The 17,355-nt window shown below is 35.4% G+C and overlaps 1 protein-coding gene across 1 annotated transcript in view; it reads right to left on the bottom strand.

The window, feature by feature from the left end:
* The window catches only part of LOC117344501 (methylenetetrahydrofolate reductase-like), a 69,321-nt gene extending 53,602 nt beyond the window's left edge, over positions 1–15,719 (bottom strand). Inside the window, exons 1-2 of the mRNA XM_033907261.1 lie at positions 15,643–15,719; positions 9,197–9,402 (exon numbers count right to left, since the gene is read on the bottom strand). Of these exons, the coding sequence (XP_033763152.1) occupies positions 9,197–9,384 (188 nt within the window). The 5' untranslated portion in view covers positions 9,385–9,402; positions 15,643–15,719. The remainder of the gene's footprint in view (positions 1–9,196; positions 9,403–15,642) is intronic.
* Between the last annotated feature and the right edge of the window lie 1,636 nt (positions 15,720–17,355).

The raw sequence follows: 17,355 nt of genomic DNA, 5'->3' as shown, positions 1-17,355 counted from the left end.
CATTAATGTTCGTTTAAAAACCATTGAATTGAATCGTGATCAGTTGATTTAATGTGATTCATGTAATGAGGGGGAAGAGAGGGGGGGGGGGGGGGGGGGGGGGGGGTCACTTTACCATGGTCATGGTAAAGTGACCCCCCCCCCCCCGTCCTGCCCCTCCACACCCACCTACAAAGTTAACAATATTTTATTTGTTTACTTCCATTCATTAAAATATACATAAATAAAGTCAAGAAAATTGGTCTTAGGGTAGGCGATTTTTTATGTAAGTTATGTGGAGAGGTTGGGAGAGGGGAATCACTTTACCATGATTATAGTGAAAATATATTTTTGTGGATTTATTTTTTTTCAATAAACCTCAATTCATTAATCTATACATTTAAAAACCATTGAATTGAATCGTGATCAGTTGATTTAATGTGATTCATGTAATGAGGGGGAAGAGAGGGGGGGGGGGGTGTCACTTTACCATGGTCATGGTAAAGTGACCCCCACCCCCCCCCCCCCCCCCCCACCCCACCCCCCCCCCCCCCACCCCCTCCTGCCCCTCCACACCCACCTACAAAGTTAACAATATTTTATTTGTTTACTTCCATTCATTAAAATATACATAAATAAAGTCAAGAAAATTGGTCTTAGGGTAGGCGATTTTTTATGTAAGTTATGTGGAGAGGTTGGGAGAGGGGAATCACTTTACCATGATTATAGTGAAAATATATTTTTGTGAATTTGTTATTTTTTTTCACTAAATATTTTTTCAATAAACCTCAATTCATTAACCTATACATTTAATCAAAGTACTGGAAGTACTGTAAACGAACATTATTGTTTAATGCAAAATCAGTAATCTTCTAAGTTTAAAGTCGATAAATTTACTGATATTGGTTTAGGAATTAATTGCAAATAATTTGAAATGTTTGCAGCTGTTCTGATATGATTGAACACACTGCATGTTTCTGTAAGGTCCTAATTGAAATTGGAAGTTTGTTGATCTATCTTGGATGGATGAAAATAAAATATGTCTTTCTTTCGGGAAGGCATCATCAGTTATTATACAGCCAGGACTCTGTGACCTTATTGATGCCAACTTCTAATATGCACTAAATTTAGGCTAGTTACATCGTTAGTTTAGCATATTTCAACTTAATATGATGAAACACACATAAAGAACTACTGAAAACCAAAACCAGAGCTGCTAATCAAGGCTCGGATTAGGAATGTATCCTAGTGAAACTGTACTCAAGCATGTATGGTACTTCAAAACAAAAAACCTTGACTCCTTTTGTTCAGGAATTATTTGATGTTAATAAATCTTTATATGAGAAGATATACTTCTGGTATAATTACAATATTGTACACAATGTGATAAAGAATAACAACCATACAAAGACTATCTTCATCAAATAATTCAGCAAACAGGAAAAGAACACTTCAAGCTTCATTTCAACTTCAAAGCTGATAACGGTTACAGTCCATTCGATGGGATGACACATTCCGTATTTATTGCCCCTTTCCAATGTTGATCATCCAATCATAGTGAACCACACAGTTCAGCAATGTTATTGCACAAATCACATCCTTTATGTGGAGAGAACAGTTTTCGGGGGTGTTATAAGATTCCATAACTGTGTGCTAATTTGTGAATCATTCCATATCTATATCTATATATATACCGTACGTGTATATATTTACACATATCAAAATTGGAATGACACAGGAGATTTGCAAGTTTAAGTTCACCATCAGTCATAGGAGGTTTATGTAAAATGTTATATTTATTGGGGTAATTAGTAATTTTGATAATATATTGATGAAGCTCTATTCTGTACTTTCTACCAGTGCTTTTATTAGAGAACCCATACCAAAAAAAGTTATAAAAAGTTATAACTTTTTTGTACCTTTTTAGTACCTTTTCTGTACCTTTTTCAAAAGGTACTAAAAAGTTATAACTTTTTTGTACCTTTTTGAAAACTTAGAATTTATGAATGTAACTTTTGATAACTTTTTTGGACTTAGACAATTTTAGATGTAACTTTTTTGTACCTTTCTAGACTTAGAAAATTTGAGGTATAACTTTTTTGTACCTTTTCTGGACTTAGAAAATATTTACAAGATCTGAAAAGATTCATTAATTTTAGCAAAAGTTTTCTGCATTTAGAAAATTGCATGTATAACTTTTTTGTACCTATTCTGGACTTTGAAAATTTCGGCTATAACTTTTTTGTACCTTTTCTGGACTTAGAAAATATTTACAAGATCTGAAAAGATTCATTAATTTTAGCAAAAGTTTTCTGCACTTAGAAAATTGCATGTATAACTTTTTTGTACCTATTCTGGACTTTGAAAATTTCGGGTATAACTTTTTTGTACCTTTTCTGGACTTAGAAAATATTTACAGTATCTTAAAAGACTGATTATTTTTAGCAAAACTTGTCTGTATCTTTTCTGGACAACTATAAGATGACTAAATAAATCTTATGTTTGCTTATGACACATAATAATTACTGTAAATGTAATCACAAATAATTATACAAGACAGTGACAGTGAAATTCTATTACAGGTTAATAAGTTTGATGTATTCGGAGAGAATTCAATCAATATAAGCTCAATCCCCATTTAAATGGAAATCTTAATTTAATAATGTACATACAATTAATTAAAATACAATTATCAGTGAACTGTAGGGAATTTGTGATGGGTCAGAGAGGCGAATCGCCTTTAAAAGACCTCAATTATATGTTCTCCAATGTCAAAATTAATAATATGTAAAATATTAGGGGTTAATTTGACTGAGATATATTTAAAATTTTTGTAATTATTCGCCATTCGAGGCCTGATTGCCGTCATAGATGAATTACCAAAATGGACCTGAAATCAATATTTTTAAGAGAATGATCTGTGACTTGAATATTTCATAAAAATAATTTAATACATCGTTTATTCACTTCATTCAGATCTTCAGACACAACATAATTTGTGAAGTCATATATAGAAATATATGAACAATTTTGTTATTGATTTATAATTCACACAAGTAAGTACTAGATGTAAGCAGTAAGTATGTGTACCGCTATCTACTGGCATGACTTTGAGTACAGTTGACTACACTCGCTTTGTGGATATTGACAGGATAACATATATTTACATACTAAAGTTGTAATTAGATTTTAGAATTATAACTGAATCTTGTAACAGCATGGCACAAATAGTCATCTGAACATTTGTTGTATATTGAAAAAATATTTAAGGTAAATACATTTTATTAACTCATTTGCTTGACTTCAATTTTCTTTTTATCAATCCATGGATTACTCCGTGTTTGAAGTATGGTGTAGTGAGAATTTCAAGTCTTGATCATGACTTGATGAAAATTCTAAATTAACAAATTATTAAAATGAATTTGTTTGAAAAATAACACAAGTTCCACAGCAATATTATATAGAGTATCAATCACAATATATCAGAAGTTATAAAACTACAGATAATAATTAACGGCCGAATATCAAATTAAGTGGATATCACAAGTATTTTTGCATTTGTTTTTAGATAATCCGGATTTCCGTCTTTAAAAAAAAAATACCTAGTAGACGTAGTGCATAGTAAACGTAGCCATGTAACAGCTGATTTTCATCAGATTGACTTAACATGAACTTAACACCGTCTCAGAAGTTCGTCACAATCGAAAATTTGGTCGTGAATTCGGTATTTTGCAAATTATTTCAAAATACTTCAAGGTAAATGAAAAAAAAATTCTCGTAAAAATATCGATTTTGGGTCCACTATCGGCCATTTCGGTAATCAACTCTAACGACAATCGGGCCGCGATTCGCAAATGAATAATTAATTTAAAATTCGGTCAAATAAACCTCTAATATTTTATATATGATACAATCAGGCATTGCAGAACATATATTTTGTTCAATCCTCTGAAAATAATGCCAGTTTATATTATAATTAAGCCCCATTTTTTTTCGTTTCGGTATTTCCAAGTCCGCTTCACATGTGGTCCGTTTTAGTAAATATTCTCGTCTTTGCCGAAATAAAAACAAGCTATATAATTGTTCATTTTAAACATGACAACTGCCAACCACACGTATCCAAATATGTTATTGTTGATATCATCTGAATATTGCCGTGATTATCTGTCACTTCGATTGTAAACCCCCTGCCAAAGTCATGGAAGAATCGACCAATTGCAATCAAATTGGTTTAACTTTTGATTTCCGTAATCTTGCAGTTACCTCCCTTACAACAGTAAATACGTTCCAAGTATCGCCTACAACAAGCAATCCTGTGCACATAACAAGATATTATCATTTGCATTTGATTTATTGGTCATTTTCGTCAAAGGAAATTGATATATGGAAATCGATGACAACGTTAACGCTATGACCAGTCACCCTGACCACAAATGCCACCTAATTGTAAGTCTATACATATGTACAGTTCTTTCTCGCAAACACTGTTAACACGTACAGTAACCCATAGTATGATACAAAACTTTCTAAACATCCGGAGACGAATGCGCCTGCGCAATAGTTGTTTACATAAATATATTGACCTGGAGTTATTCGCAAAGTTCAGGTTCATTTAGTCTTAACATTTCGCTAGCGTTATGCATTTCTCAAATCGTACGCATCTTGAAAACATCTACTGAATATATTTAAACATTTTCGGTAAAACTACTATATAAAACGAAGATGTTTTTGCAGGTAAATTATTTGAAGCGTAAGGCAATGGGGGCAGCCATATTTCATTGAAACAGACAGTAGATGGCGTATTGGTGAATGTGGTTACCAAATATGGTCATATTTCTCAGCCCAGTTCTTGATGGCAATAACCGAACATTAATGTTCGTTTAAAAACCATTGAATTGAATCGTGATCAGTTAATTTAATGTGATTCATGTAATGAGGGGGAAGAGAGAGGGGGGGGGGGGGGGGGGGGGGGGGGGGGGGGGGGGTCACTTTACCATGACCCCCCCCCCCCCTCCCCCCCCCCCCCCTTACATGATCACATCACTTTTATCAGGCAAACTTAGTTTTGTTATAATGTAAATAATGTAATTGAGATAAACTGAAAAAATAAATCAATCATCAATTTTTTTTAATGGTAAAGTTTTTTGTCAATGTGGTCATGGTAAAGTGACCAATAGCTGACCCATATCAATCATCACTTTCTCCGTTTCTATCACTTGCCTATACTAATCTTATTTTTTGTATAGATAAATTGAATTAAAATAATGAAAGGTTTGGTTAAAAAAAAAACAAGAGATCCCAGAGGGATCTTGGCGCCCACCATTGAATGATCTTCATAGGTTCCATGTCAGATTGATCTTTTCTCTACTTTTCCCTTCCTCTAAGTCTTACTAATCTGTGTAAATTCAGAAACAGCCCTCTATAGCTAGTACTTTTCAAACAAGGGGAACCTATATATAAAATTTAAGATTTAGCGATAATGGCCGTCTGTCGACCATGTTGTTTTTGGATTGGTCCCAATATGCAAAACTAGGCACCAAGAGGAACCTACATATGAAATTTGAGAAAGATCCCTTCAGTTCTTTCTGAGAAATAGGGATAACAAACTTCAATTGTCAAAATCCAAGATGGCTGCCTGTCGGCCATGTTGTTTTCCGATTGGTCTCAAAATGCAATATGCATAACAAGGCACCAAGGGGAACCTACATATGAAATTTGAGAAAGATCCCTTCAGTACTTTCTGAGGATTAGCGATAACAAGAATTGTTTACGGACGGACGGACGGACGGACCACGGACGCAGGGCGATTTGAATAGCCCACCATATAGATAAATTGAATTAAAATAATGAAAGGTTTGGTTAAAAAAAACCCAAGAGATCCCAGAGGGATCTTGGCACCCACCATTGAATGACCTTCATATGTTCCATGTCAGATTGATCTTTTCTCTACTTTTCCCTTCCTCTAAGTCTTACTAATCTGTGTAAATTCAGAAACAGCCATCTATAGCTAGTACTTTTCAAACAAGGGGAACCTTTATATAAAATTTAAGATTTAGCGATAATGGCCGTCTGTCGACCATGTTGTTTTTGGATTGGTCCCAATATGCAAAACTAGGCACCAAGAGGAACCTACATATGAAATTTGAGAAAGATCCCTTCAGTACTTTCTGAGAAATAGCGAAAACAAACTTCAATTGTCAAAATCCAAGATGGCTGCCTGTCGGCCATGTTGTTTTCCGATTGGTCTCAAAATGCAATATGCATAACAAGGCACCAAGGGGAACCTACATATGAAATTTGAGAAAGATCCCTTCAGTACTTTCTGAGGATTAGCGATAACAAGAATTGTTTAGGGACGGACGGACGGACCACGGACCACGGACGCAGGGCGATTTGAATAGCCCACCATCTGATGATGGTGGGCTAAAAATCCATGCTTACGTATTGTTAGTTTATTGATTGGAGAGGGAAGGAGGGATGGGGTGGGTTGGGGGAGGGGGGGGGGGGGGGGTCACTTTACCATGGCCATGGTAAAGTGACCCCCCCCCCCTCTTCCTCCCCCTTGATCCCCATGATCACATCAAAATCACTTTTCTCAGGCAAACTTAGTTTTGTTATACTGTAACGTTTAATTGAGGATTTAAAAAAAATATTTTGTGAAAAAAGATCAATCACAAAAAAAAAAGTAAATTTTTTATTTCATTTTGGTCATGGTAAAGTGATATCCAACTTTCCCAGCTAGCAATGATCTACCCCAAACTAATATTGTAAATACTTTGTTTTTCTTAAGTAAAGTTATAAAATTTTGAAAAAGATATATCAAAGTATTGGAAGGGAAGGAGAGGAGGAGAAGGGGGGGGGGGGGGGGGGGGGTCACTTTACGCAAGAAGAAAGATGATGCTGAAATTGTATGACACAAACAGTAATAGATGGGAATCTTTCATCCTGAAGTTTTAACATTTAGACCATGAATTATATTCTTGCTTTTACCTGGATGTTTAAACTAACAAACAAGAGAGCAGCTCATCTTAGCCACTAGCCTTTCAATCTTGGCAACTTAGCCTTTCAATATTTATTGAAACATCATTTTCTTTGACAAACAATGTTATTGAAAGAAATTCAAACTTGTAATTAATTGAAAATTACATCAATTGGTCTTCAAAAACTCCTTACATTCAATAAAAGAAAAGTTTGCAGTACTGGCGACACAAAAAATTTCACTTCATCAAATTAGCTTTACAGTATTTTACCAAATAATATATACAATATATTTTTTATAAATACTTAAATTCATTATCATCAAACTTTAGGGGAATGAGTTTAATTTGACTTTAAAGAAAAGAATGATATGCATATCTGACATGCATGAAAAAACAAGATGTTGATAATTGAGATAAAAACACTTTAAGTTAACAATACATTTGGTGAAGGCGGTGTTTTATACCTGTAATCTGGGAATGTTTACACTGTACTTAAAGTAGGGCTACTACACACCTAAACTGTCAGTCGAGTAAACACATACACAGTATCTTATCACTGGAGATACTAGGAGGGCTGGCACATGTCAGCCAGCTGGTACACAGCCAATCAGAACACCTATATTTCAGTAAGGGGTGGGACTTGTCAGCTCATCAGCTATTTAGTCCCTGTCTCAGTAAGGGGTGTACGTGGGACCTGTCAGCTCATCAGCCATTCAGTCCCTGTCTCAGTAAGGGGTGGGACTTGTCAGCTCATCATCCAATCAGATCCCTATCTCAGTAAGGGGTGGGACTTGTCAGCTCATCATCCAATCAGATCCCTATCTCAGTAAGGGGTGGGACTTGTCAGCTCATCAGCCATTCAGTCCCTGTCTCAGTAAGGGGTGGGACTTGTCAGCTCATCAACCATTCAGTCCCTGTCTCAGTAAGGGGTGGGACTTGTCAGCTCATCAGCCATTTAGTCCCTGTCCCAGTAAGGGGTGGGACTTGTCAGCTCATCAGCCATTCCGTCCCTATCTCAGTAAGGGGTGGGACTTGTCAGCTCATCAGCCATTTAGACCCTGTCTCAGTAAGGGGTGGGACTTGTCCGCTCATCAGCCATTTAGACCCTGTCTCAGTAAGGGGTGGGACTTGTCAGCTCATCAACCATTCAGTCCCTGTCTCAGTAAGGGGTGGGACTTGTCAGCTCATCAGCCATTCAGTCCCTGTCCCAGTAAGGGGTGGGACCTGTCAGCTCATCAGCCATTCAGTCCCTGTCTCAGTAAGGGGTTGGACTTGTCAGCTCATCAGCCATTCAGTCCCTGTCTCAGTATGGGGTGGGACCTGTCAGCTCATCAGCCATTCAGTCCCTGTCTCAGTAAGGGGTGGGACCTGTCAGCTCATCAGCCATTCAGTCCCTGTCTCAGTAAGGGGTGGGACTTGTCAGCTCATCAGCCATTCAGTCCCTGTCTCAGTAAGGGGTGCACGTACGTGGGACCTGTCAGCTCATCAGTCATTCAGCCCCTGTCCCAGTAAGGGTGGGACTCCATTTAGTCCCTGTCTCAGTTTGCTTTCAGAGAGATTATAGTGAGATAACTTAATATAAATCATTTTTTACGAAACTATGTTTTGCTGCCAATTAGGCTAATCAGCTACGATTTCAGTGACATCATCAATCTCGACACACCCCACCAATTTGCCACTGCTAGCTATTTTTGCAGGCAATGCGGCCATCCTAATGTTTGCAACCCTAGCTCCCTCCCTATTTCCAGTAGAACTATTGGCATGCCTCAGGACAGGCACTATTTTTGTCATTGTTTATTACAAGCATTCCTATGTATATTGTAGTTAATAGCACATCATTTTGCATTTGTTAGTTTTATGTAGCTTGTCAGTCTAAGGGAGACAATCATTAATACTGTAGCATGTAAATGTAAGGGAGACAATCAAGTTTTTGAATTACCTATAATTACACAGTCATTTATTGGTTGTTTTCATACCTGCTGCAATTAGCAATAGAATGTAGAAGGCCCAGTACTTGTTTATGTATTATTATTTCACTGTGTAGTAAAACTGTAACATGTAAATACTGGTTTAGAGTTTCATACCAGACAACTATAGCTACAATTTATATATACAATGTTCATCAAAATGTCTCCCATATGGTGTTGGGGCCAAATGAAACACAGGTTTGGGTTCAGATGGACATGTTCTGATAGAACAACATTTAGATTAGCTATAACTTAGCTATGCCATTTTACCTGCTGATCAAATTGATAGCTCCATTGTTTGTTCTGGGAGGGAAGAATTCGAGGGAGAACCAGGGGTCCCTACTGGCAATCCTACGATTGATCATCTCGGCCAAGGATTTACGTTCCTGTTCTGGGGGTGAAGGAGGAAGTCCTTCAGCTCCATTAGAGCCTTCATTTTGAATCAACAACTCAGGCATGATGAGTTGGAATTCTTTCTGAAAAACAAGTTAATCAAAATTAAGAACTGAATGACAGCACAAATGAGCTATGGTATTTCCCTGGGTAAGAAATTCAATACACATGACACACATTATTGACATGTTGACAATAATATAATAGTTATGATTTGTTAAATACTGATATACCAACTATTCAAAACTGTGATAATTAATTCAAACAGATATTTTGAAATATTTACAGGGTACCAAGTGTATATATATGTGAAGTTTACAAAATTTTAAAAGGTATATAACAGAGTTTTCATAGTATCATTTTGCTAGGAGTGGAAAACTATAACTTTCAAAGTTATAACATAACAAAATACATATAAAAACAACGACGTTACCATTATATCATGATGTTACAACTAGACAATGACATTAACTAATAGTTTGGTTTGTTTTTGTTTAACATCCTATTAACAGCCAGGGTCATTTAAGGACGTGCCAGGTTTTGGAGGTGGAGGAAAGACGTATTACCCGGAGAAAAACCACCGGCCTACTGTCAGTACCTGGCAACTGCCCCACATAGGTTTCGAACTCGCAGAACCAGTGGTGGAGGGCTAGTGTTAAAGTGTCGGTACACCTTAACCACTCGGCCACCGCAGCCCCTCATTAACTAATAGACAAAATGACATTTAACAACCCTGTTCAGTATACCCCTGTTCATTAACTAATAGACAGGGGTATACTGAACAGGGTTGTTAAATGTCAAGGGGGCACAAGTCTTCAAAGTTCCATAAACTTATAAATGTCCACCTTACAACCATCTCTAAACTAAAGTCTACACGGTTCAGTGAATATACAAAAAAGTCCACCTTACATCCATCTAGTATTTTAAAACAAAAGCTATGATTCAAAAACAGGAGTGTCATATCCGGGAATACCAGGATTTATACATCCAATGTAAACAGTTTATAGATAACAATTTGATATGACTATAATGAGTCAATATTACCAAGTAAGTTTCAAGATATTTCAGTACAGCTGTATAAACGGAAATGAAAAACATTCGCACCCCTCGTATTCTCGTCTGTACAAACTAGTACAACATTCACACCCCTCGTATTCTCGTCTGTACAAACCTGTACAACATTCACACCCTCATATTATCATCTGTACAAACAAGTACAACATTCACACCCCTCATATTCTCGTCTGTACAAACCAGTACAACATTCATACCCCTCATATTCTCATCTGTACAAACAAGTACAACATTCACACCCTCATATTCTCATCTGTACAAACAAGTACAACATTCACACCCCTCGTATTCTCATCTGTACAAACCAGTACAACATTCACACCCCTCGTATTCTTGTCTGTACAAACTAGTACAACATTCACACCCTCACATTCTCATCTGTACAAACCAGTACAACATTCACACCCCTCGTATTCTCATCTGTACAAACCAATACAACATTCACACCACTCATATTCTCATCTGTACAAACCAATACAACATTCACACCCCTCACATTCTCATCTGTACAAAACAGTACACCATTCACACCCCTCGTATTCTCGTCTGTACAAACCAGTACAACATTCACACCACTCATATTCTCATCTGTACAAACCAATATAACATTCACACCCCTCACATTCTCATCTGTACAAAACAGTACACCATTCACACCCCTCGTATTTTCGTCTGTACAAACCAGTACAACATTCACACCCCTCATATTCTCATCTGTACAAACCAGTACAACATTCACACCCCTCGTATTCTCATCTGTACAAACTAGTACAACATTCACACCCTCACATTCTCATCTGTACAAAACAGTACAACATTCACACCCCTCGTATTCTCATCTGTACAAACCAGTACAACATTCACACCCCTCGTATTCTCATCTGTACAAACAAGTACAACATTCACATCCCTCGTATTCTCGTCTGTACAAACAAGTACAACATTCACACCCTCACATTCTCATCTGTACAAAACAGTACAACATTCACACCCCTCGTATTCTCATCTGTACAAACCAGTACAACATTCACACCCCTCGTATTCTCATCTGTACAAACAAGTACAACATTCACATCCCTCGTATTCTCATCTGTACAAACTAGTACAACATTCACACCCCTCGTATTCTCGTCTGTACAAACCAGTACAACATTCATACCCCTCATATTCTCATCTGTACAAACAAGTACAACATTCACATCCCTCATATTCTCATCTGTACAAACCAGTACAACACTCACACCCCTCATATTCACATCTGTACAAACCAATACAGCATTCATACCCCTCATATTCACATCTGTACAAACCAATACAGCATTCATATCCCTCATATTCTCATTTATATCTGTACTGTACAGAGATCATTTTTGAGGGGGCCATGGGGCCTGGCCCACAATTTTCCTGAATAACCTAATTGATTCAGAAAAATCCTTTAAATTTCTATGGTAAATTGGGGAGTATTTTAGGGGTGAACTACAAATTTTGGGAATTCAGCTTAGAAATAAAATAATTTCAATTTGGAATGGGGCTATTATGAAAGCCCTTAGAAATAAAATCTACTTTATTGTAATTATAGAACTGTACATACATTATCAATTTTGTCGCATGTCTGATTCTCATTTTGAAGTCCAAAAAGAAATGTCTCTGTATAATAATTAAAGGGGCATAGATTCCTTCGCTTGAATAAAGTTTAGGTTGTCAAAATCAAACTTACAGGAAAATACATATCTTTTTCAAGTAGTAAAAGTTATAATCTTTACATTAATAAAGTTCTTTGAGTATTAAGTTCTGAAAATTCTTAATCCGACCCAAAGTATCACTAATTACCGCAAAGACATACGGTATTTATAAATGATACGCCTTTTTCTTGTACATTTCAGCGTCGATTTCAATACATGTAGGCACAGACACTCATTGATCATCGTTCAGAAATAGATTTCATCAATAGAAATTGTACATGTTTATGATGTCCGAACGAAGGGATGCCCCTTTAAAGGAAAATAGAATCACAACTGCATCTAACAAGAGCTGTTGGAGAACAGCATAGCTCGTCTCGCAAATGTTTGTCAATAAATAATTAAAATGTATTAATTGGAATGGTTTCGCAAATTGCATTAATAATATTTATATTGTTTACTTGATCAGATTATGCTTTGTGAATTCATGCAATTTTCAAAACCATACCAATTTATATATATATAAATTATTTATTGACAAACATTCGGGAGACAAGCTATGCTGTTGTAGATTAAATGAATATATTAAATACAAATGTAATTGCTTTTGGACATATTTCTTCAATTTTTTGACAAAATATTATCCTAATGAGAGTTGTCTCCCTTGAAAAATGTGGACCGGTATAAATTGTCTATTGTGAGCATTTTTACATTGTTTTATTTTCAGTTTCACCCCAAGAAGGGATAGTTTAACTCCATAGGGACTCTTTTACCAAATATCAGCACCCTAGTACAATCATAAAGTGATGTGTTAAATAGCTTTCAACATTTGCACAAAATTTTTTTAAAAATGTGTTTTTTCCCCATTTTTCAGTTTAACTCTGGCAAGGGATAGTTTAACCCCCACAGGGAACCTAATACCATGTATTACTATGCCTTTCAACACTCACAATATAAACTTAACACAAAGTCCAAAGCTTTAAAAACAAAAACAAAAAAACACAGATTTAAAAAGAAAAAATCCAATTTTTTTTTTAAAGTTTTACTCCAGGAAGGGATTGTCTTACTCCATAGGGAGTCTAGTGCCAAATATCAGCACCCTAGTACAATTATAAAGTGATGTATTAAAACCTCTCAACACTTGCACCAAAAACTTAATGCAGAAATATTCTAAGTCCAAAAATTTGAAAATTCTGGTTTTTTCCCAAAAAAATCTTTTAGTTTAACTCCGGCAGGGGATAGTTTAACCCCAGAGGGACTCTATTGCCAATTATCAGCACCCTAGTACAATTATAAAGTGATGTATTAATACCTTTCAACACTTGCATCAAAAACTTAACGCAGAAATATTCTAAGTCCAAAAATTTGAAAATTCAGGTTTTTTCCCAAAAAATCTTTTAGTTTAACTCTGGCAGGGGATAGTCTAACCCCAGAGGGACTCTATTGCCAATTATCAGCACCCTAGTACAATTATAAAGTGATGTATTAATACCTTTCAACACTTGCATCAAAAACTTAACGCAGAAATATTCTAAGTCCAAAAATTTGAAAATTCAGGTTTTTTCCCAAAAAAATCTTTTAGTTTAACTCTGGCAGGGGATAGTCTAACCCCAGAGGGAGTCTATTGCCAATTATCAGCACCCTAGTACAATTATAAAGTGATGTATTAATACCTTTCAACACTTGCACCAAAAACTTAACGCAAAAATTGTCCAAGTCCAAAAATTTTCAAAAATCTGTTTTTTTTTCCAAAAAATCTTTTAGTTTAACTCCGGCAGGGGATAGTTTGACCCACACAGGGACCATATTACCATAAATTACTATGCCTTTCAACACTTGCACCAAAAATTTAACATTTGGAAAACCAACGCCGACGCGGGAGTGACAACATAAGCTCTCACTCTTCTTCGAAGAGACAAGCTAAAAAGTATTTCTAAACTTTGTATGACCTGAATGTATGGAAATGCATACTTGATATATAATTAATTATTGTTCATCATTCCAAATCACACTATACAGAGGACAAAGTGGGGTGGTCGATAATCTTATTTTATAAATACAATTAAAACATGGAAGAATTTGTCAAAATATGTGGTGAACCATTCCATTGAAACCACTGTAGTTTATAGTATTGATGCCCATTTCAAATGATTTTACTGCTTTCCACTTTTTTCCTACCATTAGGAGTAATATTATTTGCCATTGTAAGATTATATAAATCTTTGTACCATTGAACTATTTCCAATGTCAACCTCACCTAGGTATTAGGGTTTTCCCTGTAATTTTGTTAAACAGGGTCCCAAAGAACCCTCAGATGTGAAAATTAATTAGGAGTCCCATTTTGAAATCCAGGAGTCCTGTATGCGTGACATTTTAAAATTTACAAAATCATGGTAACGCAGTTTCAGCATCCAAGTTGTTCATCAGGTAACAATGATTCCTTAAGAATACAAACACAATGAAATACCAGTATCATTGAAATCAACCATTATTTCTTTACTGTATGTCAGATTTTGGAAATTACAATGCATCTGAAAGATGTACATGCAGGCATTTAGTTTTGGGCAGCGACGTGTATCCGATATACACGTCTCTGGTTTGAGAGTCCTTTACGTTGTTTTTTTTTTGCGTCTAACACACAGGAAATTTAACCTATGGATAATATCAGTAAAAGCCCTGGAAATGATGGCAGATAATATTAAATAAACCATGATATTTCAAAGTAGAATCTACATTTTATATCTACCAAAACAATAATTTGACACTAGTACTGTTTAAGCATGGACTTTTTGATTCTAAATCAACTTTTGGTACCTACTCATCATCTAAATTTATTTTGGTAATATGCAGGTAAAGCAATAGGCATATATTAAATATGTATACAACACTCTTTGGAGTCAAAAGTAAATATATTTTAAAAAAAAGTTACAGTAAATGTTAAGATTATATATAGAATTAGATTGATTGGGAAGACTTTCGACCTTTGATTGTATTACAAAGGACAACAATTTTGATTGGATTGCATATAATGACTCTAATAGATCTATTATAATTTATTATTCTGCTATTTTGATTTAAAGAAATAAACATGAAATAAAAGCAAACATAAACCATTGACTAGAATATAATTAATGAAACCATTAACATACACTTCCTGATTCGCCACGCTTCTACCAAATGAAATAATAAAATAAACTGCATGCACATCGAAATGGTAATCTTTAGAAAAAACGATGTGAGTAAAAATAATAATAAAAGTAAATATAGGCTATCAGCTGCTCAAGATAGTTAAAAACTAATTACATTGGATACTGTACACGTTATAAATAAAATAACTTTGTGACATTTTTCTGAGGAGAACGACAAAACTTACGGACGCTACTTTTGACCTCGAGGGCCAGTGACCACAATGTTTATAACGGGACTCGTTGTTTACATCTTCACGCATCGATGAATACAGTACAAGGGAATAACAAAAATAAATAAGCGATGGAACTATTTTTGTTCCTAACAAAATTGAAATTGTACACATATTTCAATCAGAATCTCTGTATGAGTTTTTAATCATACCTTAGAAAATGCAGAAATCAGCTGTTTTGGAATCTCTAGATTATAAGCGCACAGACACGCTCCGTTCCCTTCTTGTTTTCAGTACGAACTGAGAGGCAGAAATTTTGTCCGCTCTGATTATATACCAAAATCTAGCCAATCAGAATCGAGTATCTAATCACGCACAACCTTGACCCTGACTAATGCGGCGTAGTCCCTGTTCTACATTTATACAGCGTCTGTGAAGTGCGAGGCAGCGTAATGACTTCTTTGTCAGTGCGTGATCGGTGACAGGAGGGATAACTAGCATACAAGTTGTGATCATTAAAAAGATGATACACAGCGCTCACAAAGCATAAGTATGATCGATTTTAATAAAAATAATAAAACTAAAAATATGCTTTTAAATCAGAAGTTAAAACATTTATTTTCGATGGTGTTTCTAATCTTAACTGTGGTAAACCCAGGCCGGGACGTACACACAGTAACATGTATACAATTTAGGGGGAAAATGATGTCCTTGATCTAAATACATTGTGCATGGATGTTTTGCATGTGCGCTTTTAATATATGTGTGTGTATTGATACTGTCTACATGTAACCAGCACTTGTTTTAGTACAGTCAAAGCTTATCATTCCGGCCACAGGGACATCTTCTATTAAAAAATAACCAGAAATCTTAAACCAGAAATCTTCTATATATAGGAATTTCGGGCTATTTTTTAATATAAGACTAGACATGCCACTTTGACCGGAGTGATTCAGCCTTGCTACAGACCAGGTACGAATATTCGAATACATGACAAATTATTGGTGTCAAATCTGCTCGTTTGAATTATTTTGAAAAGTCATGTTTATATAGTGTTGTGAATGCACGTATTGTATATCTGAGTTGTAATTGTTTCGTTGAAAATTGAGAGCCATGTGTACTATTGTTTGTCAGTTTATGTCCCAAACGTACACCAAGTTGTCATATATCATATCAGTTTATGTCCCAAACGTACACCAAGTTGTCATATATCATATCGGTTTTCACGGTTTGTGGTATTGCATGAAAGACACACGTCATCAAGTTTCCAGAAACGTAAATAAAGATGTTTAAATAACGCATCGTGTAGGTAATATCTCAATGTACATATTTATAATTTAATGACCAATCAATCAATCAATTTCATATAACACATTTACGTAGTTAAAAAAAGTATACAACATAGTTAAATAGCGGGGATAAGATAGTAATCGATCAATGAATTTTATATACCCATTCACACTGTACAAATATATACAATGTAGTTAAAAAGTATAACACATATTCAAATAGCGGGGATCAGTCTGCATGTGATTGGGACAGCCCCTACTTATCCCTACTTACCCCCTACTTACCCATACTTACCATACTCTGTGAAATTGTACTTACAAATAAAAGCATAAATGATTAAATGATTTCTTTTATAACTACTGTATTTAATCATTATGTATTATAAAGATGATGACAATAGTATTAAATGAAATGAATAAATACAAATGATAAAAATATACATGAAAAACCAATTAATCAATTAATAAATGTAATTTAGATTCCCAATGGTTGAGGAGAGTCCTACCAGCGTGGTCTGTTAAATTAACCCATTCAGTAGCTATAGATACAATTTACTGGCATATTACTTTAAGATATCTTATTTACCCAATTATCGTGTATATTCAGCCAATCATGTCTTACAAGACACTGTTGAA

This window comes from Pecten maximus, chromosome 16, assembly GCF_902652985.1.
Source record: "Pecten maximus chromosome 16, xPecMax1.1, whole genome shotgun sequence".
NCBI classification, from domain to species: domain Eukaryota; kingdom Metazoa; phylum Mollusca; class Bivalvia; order Pectinida; family Pectinidae; genus Pecten; species Pecten maximus.
This window is presented reverse-complemented; position numbering and strand designations above follow the sequence as displayed.